A 17581-nucleotide genomic window follows, 5' to 3' on the forward strand; every position below is an offset into this window, starting at 1 on the left:
GCCCTTGGCAAGTGGGGTTCGGCCAGTCCCGGGGCCGTGGAGGGGGCAGAGGTCTTGCTGTGCTGCAGAACCCCTTGCTGGGACGGCAGGCAGCTGGGACACAGCTTTTGTTGGGTCTCTGCTGGAAATGCTCTCTGCAGTAGGATGACCTTTTCTGACTCCGAGCATGTTTGTACGTCAGTTTTGGGCATGTACTGGCAATTCATAAATAAGTAGGCTTAGAGGTTAAAATTAGGTGTTTTAGCAGATTTGAGGGTGGGGGGTTGGGGGGGGGAAGAAAGTAGTTTTCCCTGAACTCCAAATACATCGGATAGAGGCTGTGGCAAAGCAAGGGGCATTATGTCACTGGTGTCCCTACCGCTAGGTGCAGCAGTGCTTCTGTTGCTCGGTTTTTACTTTAAGATGTAGGGTAATGGAGTTATTTTTTTAAGGCAAAAAGTAATAAACAAATTCATTTTGCAGGTATAAGAAACGTCCAGAAAGGGTGGAAGGGAATAGCATTTCAGATTAAAAATCAATAGCCTTGTCATTTCTGTTGCCAGCTACTGAAGGGCAGGTTCCTGCGATGTTCGCCCTTTCAGCGTGAAGGCCTGCTGCTGGTTACTACTCTAGAGTTTGGGGATTTGCACGTCTCCTCTTCGTATGCAGGGTAGATGGGTCGGTGTTCTGAGAGGTGGCCCCTTAGGAGATTACCTGCCTACACCTAACGTATCAGAAGGTTACCTCCAAAGCACAACAGCAAAGAGCGGGGAAAAAAAGCTTTCTTACAGTGCCATTTCTTGAACTTCCAGATACCTTGCGTAAGTCATGGCACAAATGTCAACAGTGAGATAAAAAATGATTAAAGGAATTAAAAGAAAATCACTTTTTTTACTCTGGGGCTTGAAGTAATCCACTGTTTCTACTTTAAAATTAGTTGCTTTTTCAGTATGTAGTGGAACATGTAATGAGCTAATTAAGGAAATCCATTCTCTTATGCTTTCTCCTCTAGAAGAGACTTTACTCACTTAAAGTAGCTCCCAAAGTTGCAACCTCAGCAACTGCAGAACGAGTGAAATTATCTCCAGAGTCTGAGGATCTTGAGGTGGGTATTTTTTTCTCTCTCCTTTTTATTTACTTTTTAAAAATTCAGTCAAAGCAGACCTGTGAAAGTATTTCCAGTTGGATGGCTAACCCAGTTATTTCCTTTTAATACAGATCACAAAATTACCAAATGGCTTAGTTATTGCATCTCTGGAGAACTTTTCTCCAGCTTCAAGAATTGGTGTGTTTATTAAAGCGGGAAGCAGATATGAAACTGCTGGTAACTTGGGGACTGCTCACTTGCTTCGTCTGGCATCTAATCTGGTAGGCGTTGATTCTCTCTGTTGTTACATTGGCAGTAAAATGGTGAAAGGTTTATGATCACGGAAAGAAAAGATGGTAAAATTTAGTGTGAGGGATCTTACAAAGCAGAACACAATGTATATTGATTCTCGGTTATCTGGTTCAAGTGCAGGAGAAATGACATTACTTCTTGGAAGATGGGCAGTGATATTTATTTAGACTTATGCTCTCTGGTGGGGTCTTAAACTATATACATTGTCGTGGTTTAACCCCAGTCAGCAGCTAATCACAACGCAGCCCCTCACTCACCTCCTCCCTCCCCCAGTGGGATGGGGGAGAGAATGGGAGGAAAAGGTAAGAAAACTTGTAAGTTGAAAATAAATGAAATAAAATAATGATGCTATTAATACTACTAATAGGCATAGTAGTAGTATTTTTATTATATATTTTATACTGAAAAGGAGAACAACTAGAAAAAAACCCACATGATACAACCACTCACGACCTGCCGACTGACACCCAGCCAGTCCCTGAGCACAGAGAGCCAGAGCCAGAGAGACCCAAGAGCCAGACCCCTCTGGTCAACTCCCCCCAGCTTATACACTGAGCATGACTTCTTACAGCGTGAAATGTCCCTTTGGTCAGTTCAGGTCAGCTGTCCTGGCTGTGTCCCCTCCCAGCCTCTTGCAGAGAAGCTGCTGGGAACATCGAGCACGTAACATCGAGACAGTATGAGAAACAGAAAAAGTCCTTGGCTTACCGTAACCATTGCTTGGCAACAACTGAAACCCAGTGTGTTACCAACATTCTTCTCAGCACAGATCCAGAACAGAGACTCCTACTAGCTGCTGCGGGGAGAATTAACTCTCCCAATAAAAATCAGCACATCCATGTAATACATTTTGTCAGGCTATACACGTAACTCATTTTATTTAAGCTGCAGTAAAAGGTAATTCAGGTGTCTGATACAAACTCAGTTTTGTGTGTGTGTGACTCTTTCTGAGTAGTTCTTCCTACTGCTGTCATGATGTTTTAAGCTCCTTGTTTTCCCTTGCTGTTTAATGTCTAGCTTCAGTTATACAAGATGCTGTGGGAATGGACACATATCAGCAGGTTCTAAAAAAGAGTCAAACTCGTTGATCGCAGGCTCTTAAACAGTTGCTGCCTACAGGAATACCCCTACAGGAGTAGTTCCTGTACGTGCTGCAGGAATACCGTTGAATGGGTGGTGGGGTGTTGTATTTGAACAGCCCGTCAGGCACGGAACGTTGGGCTAGATGCAGAGGCTGTTCCCCTTGTTCCTGCCTGCCTCAGTTGCTGTCTGCTCGGGCTGCAGATGTACGCACGGCCTCTCTCGCACAGCAGCCAGGCTGTGACAGGTAGAGCTACACCACACCACCCGTGTGCCTTTGACTGCTGTTCCTTGGGCTCCATCCACAGCAGTTTCAGGCAGGAAAAACAAATATCCCAGCTGCTTATTTTACCTCCTTCCCAGCTGCTGCCCAAGGTTTCTTTCCCCAGAGAGCTGTCAGTGTAATAGTATGGATAGGCATTCCTTGCCCTGGTTTTGTCAAGCTTATCCAATTCAAAGAATCCTATTAAATGTTCAGGCAAACTGGGATCATTGTAGAAAGGGGCTGGGGAGAAAATACGTGAGCAGTGATGGTGGAAAATCAGAGGAGGATAGAAGTCACTGGGAGTAGGGATCCAGTAAGCTGGCTCAGCTTTCTGAAACGGCTTCTGTGTACATGAATCAACACATACTGTTTCAGCTTTGCCCAGGCACTGAACAACCTTGTACAAATCTGTCTTAAAATTTAAGTTGCCTTTTTGTTTCTTTTTTGTTTCTTTGTAATAGACTACTAAAGGAGCATCATCTTTCCGGATTACTCGTGGCATTGAAGCTGTTGGGGGCACCCTCAGGTTTGTAAGATGAAGATAATCTGTCTTGGTAACATGCAAAGAAGCTGCCTGAGTAAACTTTAAACGATGAGCAGAACAGTGTGTAGGTGGATAAGCTCGGTGCGGCGATGGGTGATGGTACTTGAATGGTGAATGCTGCCAAGGAACAAGGATGAGAGTGCACCTATGACTGGTATTTTAAAAACACCTTTCACTTAACAAAATATGAATGTGGTGTACCTGGAAGAAATACAACTTGTCCAGAAAGCTTAATGTTCTTTCTGCCTCTTCAGTTTTTGAAATTAAACTTCCTGAAGTCAGTAGATTTTTTTCTTTTTTTTCTTTTTCCCATCTTTTGTGAATAGATACCACTCATCACACTGCAATTTTGGGAGCAGTTCAGACAGTAGTTGGCTTTCGTGATTTGAGAGTTTAAAGCCTAGAAAACAAGCCTAAGAGAAATAAGAGAGATCTCACTATGCCTGCTTTCTTGTAGTGTATCTTGAAATCATTCGGTAAGATCAGTTTATATAAGACTTGCTTAAAAGCAATGTCTTACACAGCTTGAGTCCCCACTCTTTTTTTGTTGCTGCTAATCACAAATGTGTTGAAGCAAGTCGAAAAGACCAGGTGTGTTTTCTGTTCAAAATGAATAATTTCTGAATTGCCTTTTTAATATGTATACACATTTTTCTTCAAGTTTTGCTGTTCATACCTATTTGGTTTTCCTTAAATTATCCTGGTATCTTAAATTCTGATGGTCACAAGACACTTGTTATGACTTACATACTTAAATGTGGATTTTAGTTGTGTCTGCTTCTGCTCTGTGTATATTATCACCCCAAACCCTCACCTCAAGCAGACTGAGGGTGAACGAGATACTCTAGTCAGTATCTTGCTGACGAACTCAGTGGGGGATATGTGTGAAAATCCAATTCCATGTTCTCTGCTGAAACAAATTTTGTATTTCTTTCTCTATTTAGTGTATACTCAACACGAGAGAAAATGACTTACTCTGTTGAATGCCTGCGTGACTATGTGTAGGTATCTAGATATGCTGTAAGCTGCATTACTGCATTCTTTACACACTGCTCTGTTGTAAAGTCGACGCCTGTCACTTCACAGTGTAGGAGTAATACCTATTGTCATGTCTTTGTAATAAATATATCAATTTCTGTCTTAATACTCAGCTTCTGTATCATGTTACTGAGCATACTGATGGTATGGGACTCAAGTTGAATCCTCATACCCTGTACAGGAGTCCTAATAGCTATTCTGGCTCGAGTGATATATTTTATTGTTGATGTGTTGCTTACAGATGAGTTTGAATTGCTTTCATATTCAGAAGAAGCACGTGCTACCTCTCTTGTGTTCAATGGCTTTGTAACTTCTTTTAACTAGTGATACAGTAATGGAGTACCTGCTTAATGTCACCACAGCATCGGAGTTCAGACCGTGGGAAGTAACTGATCTTCAGCCACGATTAAAAGTTGACAAAGCAATCGCATTTCAGAATCCTCAAGTTGGTGAGTGTATTTTCTGATGCACTGCGTTGGCTTCATGAGAGGTTCTTCAAAATGAAAACTTTTGGAAAAAATACAATAGCTTCCCTTTTGCTCTGTCACGTGACCATTTCATTTTTCAGCTTTTACCTGTTGATAGGTGCAGTCTTCCTGTGGTTATGGAACTCTCTAATAAACCCACAAGTTTTTCCAGCCTGTGCATAACAGTGTTTAGCAAGGAAGATGCTGAGGACAGCTTACACTGTTCTCCTTGACAGCTTTCATTCTACCTTTTAAACTTTTTTTTGAAGTACCACTGAAGAATGTGCAAGACGTGGCTGTTGTTGGCGACATACTTGCATCAGCTCGTGTTCTGAAAACAGTATTTAGGTAGTACTCATGATGTGGAAACAGTATTCTGCAAAATACTTGAATGTGTATGGTTGTTTTGGGATAAAAACAATACGTATTTTCATTACACTGAAAATGGATTCCAGTTCTAAGTCTATAAGTTCAGATTCATGGCTTTAAAAAAAAAAAAAGACAAACCCCAAGCCTCAGCCAAGCCAAGCCTATTCCAATATATCTTGTGTTATGTTAGTCATCCACGTTGACCCAGGTAGTGCTGCACTATGAACATGACTAGTACTACCCTGTCAAGCATACTCATCGTCATAACCTGTTAAAGGGGACAACAGTGTTGGGCTTTAGAAAATCTCTGACTTATACTGAAGTGCTACTGTCTTCTTAAATTGGAATCAAGAACAATCTTTGGTTTTTAAACTTGTATTAACTACAGGTTGGTTTCATAGTAACAGTATTTTCAGTTGCTGTTATGTTCAGAACCTTGAAGAACGGAGTGTCACATTTCTCTTGAGACTCTCTTGAGAATATCAAACAGAAATGAGTAGAGTGCTGTTGGATGCGAGAAAACTAGTGAGAAGGAAATTGAAGACTATCATCCTTTGTCTGAATAGCCAGATAGAGGAGAGATCACACAAAGCTACAAATAGTATAATAAACGGCCTATTCTTTCTCAAGGGATACTTACGGTGAAGAGATGATGATTCTGATGCTGACTAAAAGGATGTTGGGGTTTGTTGTTGTTTTCTACCGCTCCCCCTTCCCCAAACACTGATTGCATTTATAGCTTGCTGTTGAGCCCAAAAAGTGTTGTGCATATGTAAGTTATCAGAAATTTTTTTTTTTTAATAAGTTACAAAAGAATAGACCAGATTCTGTTGCCTGCGGATTTGGATTAAACTTCCCTGTGTATTGGACTATTCCAGACCTGCATTTGCAGATCTTGTGGTCCTTGCAGTGGCCCACAGCTCTATTCCCTGGGCTAACGTTTAGTTTTGTTCATAACGTTAATCATCATCCCTGACACTTTGTTCCTCTTAGGAGTGCTGGAAAACTTGCATGCTGCTGCTTACAAGAATGCTCTGGCAAACCCCCTATATTGTCCAGATTACACAATTGGAAAAATTACTTCTGAGCAGGTAGGATTAACTGTGGTGTGTTACAAGTCTGTTTCAGTTCCTTCATCCAGGATAGCTGCGAGAGAAAATTACATTAGTAAATACACAGTCAGTATTTACTGTTGCATTAGTCTGGTGTCCAAATTTCCATGCAGCTTTTAGTATGGGCTACAGAACTAACGTTCTCATTTAGATAGGTGGTTAAGGTTGGTGGCTTTTTGTTGATGGGAGGGCTCCCCGGGAAATGCAAGCATTGTGGTATAGAAGGGTTTTGTAGTTGTCACCGGAGGATGCACAAAATGCTGTTCTGTAGACGGTTCCTTTAGGAAGTGTTGGCCTTTTGCTGCATGAAGAAGTATAATGCTGAACAGTGGATGTCAGAAGCACACTTGCCGTTTTTGTTCTTTATACAAAATAGCCTAAAATGTGAATTTACTGTTGCAGCTTCACCATTTTGTACAGAACAATTTCACAAGTGCGAGAATGGCTCTTGTAGGAATAGGTATGTATGTTCTTCAGCGGACACTGCGATTCGTAAGGGAAAGCTGTGGTAGAAATTTGACTTCTACAGTTGAGAAGTAAAATGTTATGGTACACTTCAAACACTTTATGTAAGTCTGTAGCTTTTGAATGTCACTGCATTCCTTGGAATAAACTGTTGTATTGCAGGTGTGAAGCACTCTGACTTAAAGCAAGTTGCAGAGCACTTTCTAAATATCCGAAGCGGAGCTGGAATTTCTAGTGCAAAGGCTGTCTATCGAGGGGGTAAGCATGTTTTTGTATCTGTTCTGAATGACTGATTTTCTCTTTATTATAAATATAGTATTCAGTTGCAACTGAAAATTACGTAACTGTACCAGATGCTGTGTATGGGGAGTGACTGTTCAGAGGCACCTCCTATGTGAATAAGCAGAGGAGTATTCCCTGCTGTGGAAAGTTCTGGGATAAAACTGAACCCGGATCTCCAACAAAGCTTTACTTGCAAGATAATTTATTCTGTAAAGTGAAAAACAAGCTGGCATATGGTTTCTGGTGGTATTTTTGTGAAGATTCCCTTAAGAATAGATTAAGGACTGTCTAGAAGTGGTGGTAGGTTTTCAGTTTAGGGAAGATCTGGTATGTCATGGGCCTTTCATAAGAGACAAAGCAAGGCACAGCTCTTTGAGCGATGATCTACTAACACCAACAGCTGTTCTTCAGCTGGAGTATCAGACCACACTGTAAACAGATGGGTAAAAGAATATAACATTGGACTGGAGTAACTTCAGTTCCTATAAAACAGGATGGATAAATACTGTGAATAGAAGGTGCACTACTTTCCTGGGTATTTGTTATCTGGAGACTCACTGAGTGTTACCATCTCATACTAGCTGTGGTTTAGGGTCAGGTTCAAATAAGGCATAGTAAGGTATTTGGGTTTGTGCTTGCAAGAAATTTTTTTAATGTCAGGGACCTTTAAAAACCACCTACAGCCTGCTTAGCAGCTCTTGCTCTCTTCCTGAGTGGACACGCAGTAACTTCATACCCTGGCTTCTCATGAAACTAACTGTTGGCTAGATCTTTCCTTTCCATACCTCTGAACACGCAGGAGTTCCTACCTGAACACTGCATTACCTTTTGTTCTGTTGTATTTTCAGGAGAAATCAGAGAACAGAATGGTGACAGCCTTGTCCATGCTGCTATTGTAGTAGAAGGAGCTGCTGTTGGGAGTGCAGAAGCAAACGCCTTCAGTGTTCTTCAGCATGTTTTAGGTGCTGGACCCCTTATCAAGAGGGGAAGCAATGTTACCAGCAAATTGTCCCAGGGTGTTGCGAAAACGACGACCCAGCCATTCGACGTAAGTTCAAAGGGTTACTGTACTCTAATTAATTTTAAAGTAAAATGCATGTTATCCGTTGAGAGGTTACGCTTCCAGCTACAATCTTAATTAGTTCGTTCTTGCACATGTTACGGTATTTCAGAGAAGGCCTTCCAATCTGATTGTTCCTCTTAATAGTAATTATTTTCCTGTGCTTGATGCTGAGTTGTTCTGAGACTTCAAAGACTTGATGATGTTTGTTTTGCAGGCTTCCGCATTTAATGTTAACTACTCCGATTCTGGGCTTTTTGGGATATATACCATATCCCAGGCTCCAAACGCTGGGGAGGTGAGTTGCTGATCAGAATTTTTAGGTATTGACAACATAACCCTCGAACTCGAGTTTTGATTTGTGGTCGTGACTGACTCATGTAAAAAGAAGTCGGTTCATCTGGTTTCTTGTATAAGAATGCTCCATGATCAGTTACGACGTAGCTCCGTAAGCTGGGAACGAGACATGCGTTCTGGGAAGTACCCATACCCAAGATGAACTAGAGCTAGTAAAATGCCCTGAGTTGCTGACTAATTGCTGAGGTACATGTGCAGGCCTGGGTGTGTAATGAGGAACATGCTGGCTCTTGAATCTGGCAGGACTGAATACTCACGGGAAGAATGGTGAGACTGTACAAATTAACGTGGTGTTGCAATTTAAATCCACACTGCTTTTGTGTAGTAAATGCCCACGTGAGACAGTGTTTTCAGTTGTGTTCTACAGCTGTTGAGAATTGAGTTCAGGCAGACAGTCGTAATGCTGTCAGCTGCTCCCCCCTGAAGTTTCAGAGATGTCAGATGATAGAAATAACGTGGAAATTTAATGCGTGAGGAAGTCTTAAATGATTTCATTTTCCTCAGGTCATTAAAGCTGCTTTGAACCAGATAAAGGCAGTTGCTCAAGGCAGCGTCACTGATGATGATGTCACAAAGGCAAAGTAAGTGCATAAAGAACCAAAGAGAAGTTTCTTAATGTGTATCAGACTAACTGTCCAGCAAAGCTGATCGTTGTACTGGAGTCATTTCCCTGGGGAACTGCTCACTGTCCTGCGTTAAAACTGAAGCCCTGTTACTGAAACTATACTGGTTCTCTGCTAGTGGTATTTCCTAATAAAAACTTGTTAGATAAGTGTCAGTTGTTCCTGAAAACTGTTTTCATTGTAAGCAATTGGCAAGTTTCAGTAGATGCTGTCATTGTAGTCATACTCTGTGGCATTAAGATGTATTTAAATTAGAATCCTAAATTGCATTATGTAGGTAATTCCCTTTACAGTCACATTGCAGCAATCTTCTGCATAATCAAAGAAAGTAATGAGGGTCTGCCAGTGTAAAGCACTGGATTAGTGATGCTACATCCAAGTGCTTGAAATATGTGCCCCTAAGAATATTTGAGATGGGGGATAATTACTACTAGAGATTGTAGTAATACCAACAGAGTTCGAGAGTTTCCTGATTTGTGGACGGTTGTGCATCTCAGTCGGTGCTTGATTTCCATGTAGTGTTAAACTGCATTGAGCCTCTAGCAGTGTAGTTGTGCAGTACGACAGCGTAGTACAGGTTCACTCACGTAGCAGAATTACGATACTGTCGGTTGCATACATAACATGCAAGGCTCCAGGTAAAGTTTGATCACACAAAACCTGGATGTGATTGGTTGTGCCTTAATCACTAGTAGCTAAATGGTGAATTCTGGACCTTTATCATTGGCATTATTAGTTTTGTGTTGTGGCGGTTTTGTTTTGTGTTGTTTGGGGGGGTTTTTTGTTGTTTTGTAACAAAGCTGCCTGGTATTAGGGAGTTATACGCAGTGCTGTGGCATTTTTTTAATTGGCATTTCCCGTCTGGAATGGCTTTGCATATTTTCTATATTGCTCTTTTTCTTTTAGTGACCAAAAAAAACACCACAAAAAAACCCAAATTCAAGGTCAGTGATACTTGCAGTCTTGCAATTCAGTCAAAAATACCAAGTTACTTAATCATAGTCTCCTGAAGTAAACCATTTTCTGCCATTTGACCTTTGAAAAAGAATAGGACGAGCTTATAAAAATAAGATTTTCATACGTAGTAGTGAGACTGCATGAAACAGCATAAACTTGCTGTCTTTTAACAGGACATGGAACTGTTGCACAAGGAACCTAACCGTTTACATTCATTGCTGCTTTGTCGCTTACAGCGGAATCACTCTGCACACATCTGTTCTTGATGAAAAACTGGAATCAATTTAAAACCTGACTTTTAAACGTGACAGACAAGTTTGTCCAATTCCTTGCATTAGTTGGTTCAGGCAGAAACAAGTTCTGATGCTGTGGGGTGGCTGACCGTTCCAAGGCAGTAGGTGTTGCAGTACCTGTCATTTTCTGTGCCTGGACTGTTTGTGGTGCCTCTCTCCTGACTACAGAACCCTTCCATACCTGGAAAGGACAACGTTTTGGAATGGAAAGAAGTCATGAAAGTGTAAAAAGCACCAAAAACTCATGGCACTTAGGGGCCAGTGGGGAAGGTAATAACAGGATCTGCATGCTCATTTATCCTGAATGCTTTGTTTGATGGCAGAAACCAGCTGAAAGCCACCTATTTGATGTCAGTGGAGACCGCAGAAGGGTTATTGAATGAAATTGGCTCAGAGTCCTTGGTCTCTGGCACACACTCATCGCCATCTGTTGTTGCTCAAAAAATCGACTCGGTAGCCACTGCTGATGTTGTGAATGTAAGTATGTGTCAGCATCTACAGGTATTCCTTCATCACTGTGTAAGGTTGTTCGTACAAAACTTGGTGCTCCCATGTGTGTGTCTGTAAACGCCACATACATGATCTTCTAAAAAAACCCACTCACGAATCCCAGCTGGTAATCTTTTGATGTCTTTACTTACTCTTTTAACAAAAGACTCTTCAATCCAATACACTCTATGACTAATGTAACTGGGAGTGTGTGGAAGTCTCATCTACTTCACTTAAATTTACCAAAACTGCCAGATAGTATTCATGGAAAACTTGATACTGGTTCCAGCGCGGACACTTCTGTGTCAAGGCTTTTAGGATTCTGGAGTCTGGAATACTTGGTGTGCTCAGTAAAACAATCAGGCTTTCACTTACAGCTTTCCATAACTGCATTGCTATTCCAGATTATTTTTTGCTTATAATTGAAGCAAACTTCATACAGAAATCCCTCAGAAAGAGGAATTCTGAGATGGAAAACTTGGGTTTTTCACAGTCACCGCTAATTTGTGTGGCAGTAGCAACTAGTAATAAATTTAGTAGTGAGGAGATATCCACAGCACCTCGTGGTGCCATAATTACTCTAGGCATAACCATTTTCAAAGAGGATGCCTTTTATATCCGACTGTCATTCTGCGTTTTGTGGTAGGTTATAAAGTAACAAGGAGCTGGATTAGAAGCAAGTAAGTTTAGACAGCAGAAGGACAATTGTTTACTGCATGATATACTGTAGGACTGTTGGAATTTGTTTTAATAACTTTAAGCTGAGGCTTTAAGCAGCAAGATAAACTCTCTTGAAGTGAATATTGCTTTATATCCACCTTTCTCATTTATTTTCAGGCTGCAAAGAAGTTTGTCAGTGGGAAGAAATCAATGGCAGCAAGTGGGGATTTGGGAAATACTCCTTTTCTTGATGAGTTATAAAAACAAAGCTGGGATGCAGATTCAAGGTGGACCTGAGCTCTAAGTCACCTGTGTTCTAAATACAGTACTACTGACTTGTCGGTCATGAATTCAGTTCTTTCAGAAAATTGATCTGGAGCCATTGTGGGCTTGCACTCATCAAATAAAGTGCTGAGTTCATAGATTTCTGCTGAGTTTTTTCCACTGGAAATGGTGTCCCATACTGTTAAGTCTGGCTCCGTACACTGAAGATACAACTACAGTGAGAAAATAAGATGACTTTTAGTCGATGTAAAAAATAGATACATGATCACTGTGGTATAGACAAATACTGTAATTGCCTCTAGTTGTCCATGTATTGTATGTTCAGGAAAGGTTCTTGATGAGCTGTTTGCACCATCCTTATATCAAGTAAATGAAGAAACTTACCTTCAGACAAAGATGGACATATTAGACCTTAAAACTTGGCAACTGCTATGTGTCTTGGACTAGCCAAGGTAGTGTTTCTGATTGTCTTCAAGAGTAGCATTGATAGACATCTTTCAGCAATGCCCTCCCTCCCCTCAAACAGCTTTATACAGCTGTTACTATTTCAAATATCTTAGGACGTTTAGATTTTTTGGAAGTCTAGGCATGTATTAAAAGAAAACAGATACGACTTCAAAAATAGGTTTTGTAGAAGTCAGGTTTTGAGCTAGTCTGAAACAAAGGCAAATTCTTCCAGACAGGATGTATCTGATACAGAAGGGCAGGAGGAAGAGGAACTAGTCTCGCTGTTTTCCATAGCCCTGTATGAAGGAGGACTAACGCCGCTACCATCAAGCTTAGGATTACACAAAGCACCAACGTCACTGTCAAGTACAACATCACAGCCATTGTCTGTGTCTACTCCAAGTGTCTGGCCTGTATCAGATAACTGTTGAATTCTGGATGTTGATGGAAACTCAGGAGTGAGCTCTCAACAGTGTGACTGGGAAGATTTATACTGAAAAGTTTCTAAGTCTGCATCATCATCGGTACTGGAGCTGGTGTCGTCGTCCTCGTCCTTGGTGTCTTGACTTGTTCTGAAAATACACAGCGTGGTGTTGTGCTACTTGAACATGCAGTAATTCCCCTAGCCATTTCATTACCTAATCACAGTCTCAAGATTGTTCGCATACTTGTTCTAAAGACAAGTTCATTAGTTCTGAAGCTTCTCTAATGTCAAACTAATACTGTTGTCCATAGGCCTTTGCACGCTGTTTCCTTTGGACTCTTAACAGCTAAGTTGTAATACAGTTACCAGAAAAGCAAGCTTTTTCTGCTCCTTCAGAGTTGCAAATAATACGATTTATTTAAACATAAGCTTAGAGGTTTAATCTCTTAGAAAGCCCCTTGCCATGTGAGCTTCCTTTTTGCTATTGTAGCCTGATTATCTCCTTTTAAGACTTCTCCTTCCCCTACCCCTGAGGTTTCTTTAACTGCCTTGTATCCCATCCAGATTAATTATACTTCCTATATTGCACCGAGAGCAGTGTATTTTTAAAAGCTGCTGTATGCAGTGGCTCGCACAAGAGTTTACGGCACTTGACTCCAGTGCCATTGCTGCCAGCCAGACTTTCTACGCTCACTGTGGAGGCAAGAAGGGGTATGTCTAAAAGTGTTTGTCCTGACCCTGTCTTCGTGCTAATTAGAAAAGTAAACTTGTCTTTGGTATTTCTTCATATCAGAAGAAATTTATTTTCAGAAAAATAAAGTACATCTTGAGACTAAGGTTTTAGCCTAAAATTTAAAAAGCTCTTATGCTCTCTTGTTTCTTGCTAGACTAGTGAGCAAGGTGTGAAATTCTAGTGATGTACCATATGTATTTCTTACTCTGCTGTCGTCACAGGAAGCTTCACTTCAGGAAGTAATGCAACCACCCTCTGCCAGTGTTGAGGTAGTTCAAGAAGATCTCTGTAAACTCTGGTCTGTAGAGTAGTTCCTACAGGAATATTACGCAGGAGTTGTCCAAGTTCTCGCAGAGTCCATCCTAAAACGTTAGTCTCCAATTTTTATTAGAACATCGCCTGCCAAGGAAGAAAATTGATAGCAATCAGTTGAAGAGAGTTTTTCACTTTTTTTAATGTTTGTATTAAAAATATATAGTCTTAACCACTATACTTTCACGTTTTTATGTAAAAGTATGTCTTTAGCAGGTCTTCAAACCCACTGGAAGCAAGGGGTTTTTTGCTTTCTTTTTTTAATGAAAGTTTTCCTAGCTCTGTTATGAGCCCACCGTTTCACAGCACTGAGGAAAGCTGCAGTTCACTCGCTCACTTTGGGTTTTTTCTGAGGACATGCTGAATTGAGACTGCCTATTCAGTGCCACCTTCCATTTCCATGGCCTTTTTAGGTAAGGTAAAGGTACAAGGGTGCATGCTGTGATCAGGACTGCTGCTTGGTACTAGCCAGACTCCAGCGAGGTTGAGCTGAGGTTCCATAGCTGCCCGCTGGGCAGTTTAGCTGGCATCCTTCCACGGCTTCCTTTCCACAGCTGGAATACCCCATCTATCTGCACCCGCTGCCCAGCCTGCGCTGTTGGTACGGAGCCAAGCTCACCCCCTCCTCCGCAGTGGCCAGGTTTACCTAGGTGAGTGCCGGGGAATCAGTGTAGCAGCCATGGCACCTTTGTCTGGGCCCTGGAGGATTCCAGGATTTGTGTCCCCGGCTGGTGCCGGTCTCTGCTCTGAGGGCGACTGCCAGGTGGGCACACTGCGGGGCACTGTCGAGCGAGGCTGAGGGAAAAGCAGGATGAGCCCGCAGGAGCTGGTGCAGAGTTCCGGCGTGCAGCAGTGCTGAGTGATGGCTCGTGTGAAGGGGTGAGGCTCTGCAAGTATGTTCCCATTACCTGCGGCTGCGGGAGGCACTGCGCTGCCGTTTTGCAGTGCTGCATCCAAAACTGGCTGCAGAAGCCCCCGCACCTACGGGTACCGTGGGGTATTAACACGATGGGCTGCGAGGGCTCGGGGGAGAGTTGCAATTGCTGGGTAAGCCTGTGATTTTGCAGGCTGCAAAAGGCAAGCAGAATCAATCTGCAGCAGGCTGGAGCTGTGTCGGAAGCCTGGCAGAAACAGTTGCACAGAGGAGCGGTATCGGTAAACACGATGTACAGAACTGCAAGAGAACAGCACAGGGGATTTAAACAGGCAGTACAGCTGCCTGCTGCCGTACTCGGCAGAGCAAGGAGTCTCTCCATCTGCTTCATTCTCTTCTTAACCCTTCTGGGTTAAAAATGCCTGTAGGAAAAATTCACAGGCTTTAAAACTGTTTACCCAAGTAACTGATGACCATCTTCTCATTCACTTTTTCCACTAACTATTCCTCTAATCCATCCTCATCCTCCTCATCACCACACCCTCTGACCGCTCTAGCTCTTCACAAGATGATGATGGAAATTGTTGCAAATAGAACTACTTAGTTTCAGTGATTAATATTCTGTAGGTTTTACATTATAGGTGTTAAAAAAACCAACCCACAAACCAACCACCAAATCAGAATTACAGCTATGCTTTTGCATACTGTAGGGGTTTTTTTAGGGAACAGATGAAATCTATCCGCTCCTAAGACAGTAATTTTTAAAAAGTGCTTAGTTCAAATCCATTTCTGTTTTCTGCTCAGGATTTTTCCTCTGTTTTTCATACTTGGATCAAAAGTGCAAAGCCTTTTCTAAAAAGTTAAGAGCTCCACTTGATGGGTTTTATTTCATCAAAGAAGTAGGTTTCTCTTCCTAGTGACTGGAGTTCTACTTCCCTCTGAAAGGTGTGAGAAGAAAGGACTGCCCAAACTATAAAGGCAATGCTGGGAAAATTCTCTAATTTCAAGATATGCATTTTCACGATACAGGCAGTATATTTCTAAATTACTTTATTACACTCAAGTCTTAGCTTCATAGATTTCTACGTTAGAGGCAATTTAATATTTGGTAATAACATAGCATGCTATCATCCCTGAACTGCAGTTCATGAGTTTGACATAATTAGTCTAGGGGCCCATGTGAAGTAGTCAAATCTACAGAGCTTTCAATTACAAGCTTAATATAGGTGTCTGATGTTCCACAGGAAACCTTAATAACTAGTAATAGTCTGTCAGGACTGATCTGGCACATTTCAGGTTTAAAGCATTTAGCAAATGAACACCTGTAGGGCTTGTTAGAACACCGAGGTTGGTCCATGGCCACTTTGTAACTGTTCTGTATCATAAACAGAAAGAAAAAGCAAACAATAAGGCAAATTAATTTCAAGCCTTCGGGAAGTTTTGTGTTACCTGTAGAGTGAAATTCCTTGAACAGCAATGCACTGAACAAAGAATGATATTATTCAAGTTTAGTTGCTATATAAAGGTAACAAACTATTTTTGGACAAACCTGCTGATGAATAGGAAATCTGTTTTTGTGGAGAATAATATATAGACTTAAATCTTGGTTTGATAGTAAGACAGTCACCCATTATCAGCTATTTTAAGATCACAGGTATTTCGTTACAATGGAATGCTGGCACTGAGCTTTATACAGTCTGTGCTAGTTTCTGTCCTCTGTAATTTTAAATTGAGTTTCTTTTCATCTGTGTAAGTGTAAATAAATCAGAGACAGGCTCAAGGCATAAATGCAGAATAAGAATATTTTCTATGCTATTAAATTTGATATCACTCTTCTTGCTTTTTACCTGGTTTTAGCTTTCCATCGTTAGCTGCAGAGCTTTTCTCAACAAGGCTTGTTATCTGGAGATACGGCCCATTCCATATGATTATGAGACCCAGTCCTTGTTCGCTCACCCTAATATCTGCCTTTAATGCTGCAACCAGTGTGTGCGGAGAGACATTTTCCAGTGATGGCAACTGCCCTTCAAAAGTGAGAGGAAAATTTTAGTAGTTGAAAGTGTGCTACCATTCTTCAACAAAATGTTTAAGGAGATATTTGAGCAGGTGTTGTATCCATTCTTAATGGTCCCAACAGTGAAGTCCGTCATCCTTAACGGCTGCTCTAGATACGCATTACCTGCTGAGTTGCTGCCAAAAGCCATAACAGCAATACTTATAAAGAGTTAGTGCACTCTATAAACTAGTTTTCTGCAAAGGAATATACTGAAAGTAGACTTATTTCTTAAGAAGTCACACATTTTACCAAGAGAAGAAGCAATGCTGCTGTCACTCAAGAATTCATTACAAACACCAATATATTCAGGGAAGGTGGAGTACAGGGTACAGAATAACAGAACAAAGTTGTCAGCTGTTAAGACCTTCAAAAAAAGATTGAATTCCTACTAAAAATGTATTTTCCACATCAATATTTTTAGAGGAGATTGATTTCTAAATTTCTAGCAGATTGGTTGCACACCCTACTGCTGACATGAGGGCAGGGATGGTACTTGCCTTACTTAGCACCTACAGAAATAAAATACCCTTCAGCATCCACTATCCATTAAAATGCGTAACACAAGTAATACAATATAAATGACATTATCCCAGTGTCTACACCAAGAAATATAACAGGGTAATAAACAAAATCCTCCATCTCTCCAGCCTGTTCTCATCAAGAACCAGGAAAAGTTAAGACTGTCACACAAGTGCTTGAGAGTCCTCTAACAAACTGTATTCTGTTACAAATTACTTTCTAAATGCTCTGTCGTAAGATATAATCTCTAAATGTAAATTCTGACAGTGGGGTAGCAATAACTTTAACCGCCTGAGAAGCCCGTCTCCAACAGTCGGAAACCACTTAATGAAAATTCCCACCACTCTACCCCTGCTCTGTAAAACATGGAAACTTGAGGGCCTCAGTAAAGCTTTGCATCAGGCTCTAAATGACAGCACAGAATGTCTCTACGTGAATTAGGACTGAAAATACAGCAGTGAGAACATTAGATTTGTCAGTCTGGCTGCTGAA

The 17581-nt window shown here is 41.3% G+C and overlaps 1 protein-coding gene across 1 annotated transcript; it reads left to right on the forward strand.

The window, feature by feature from the left end:
• Positions 1-991: 991 nt before the first annotated feature.
• Positions 992-11861, forward strand: LOC104513248 (cytochrome b-c1 complex subunit 2, mitochondrial; the record flags this gene model as incomplete). Its single annotated transcript, XM_010156537.1, has 13 exons — positions 992-1084; positions 1198-1347; positions 3185-3249; positions 4212-4268; positions 4630-4754; positions 6135-6232; positions 6656-6713; positions 6881-6976; positions 7849-8048; positions 8278-8358; positions 8922-8998; positions 10614-10767; positions 11617-11861. Coding segments are annotated over 13 exons (1338 nt in total), but the record flags the coding sequence as incomplete, so codon positions are not given.
• Positions 11862-17581: the final 5720 nt, after the last annotated feature.

Source organism: Eurypyga helias, unplaced genomic scaffold (genome assembly GCF_000690775.1).
Source record: "Eurypyga helias isolate BGI_N326 unplaced genomic scaffold, ASM69077v1 scaffold8738, whole genome shotgun sequence".
Classification (NCBI taxonomy): domain Eukaryota; kingdom Metazoa; phylum Chordata; class Aves; order Eurypygiformes; family Eurypygidae; genus Eurypyga; species Eurypyga helias.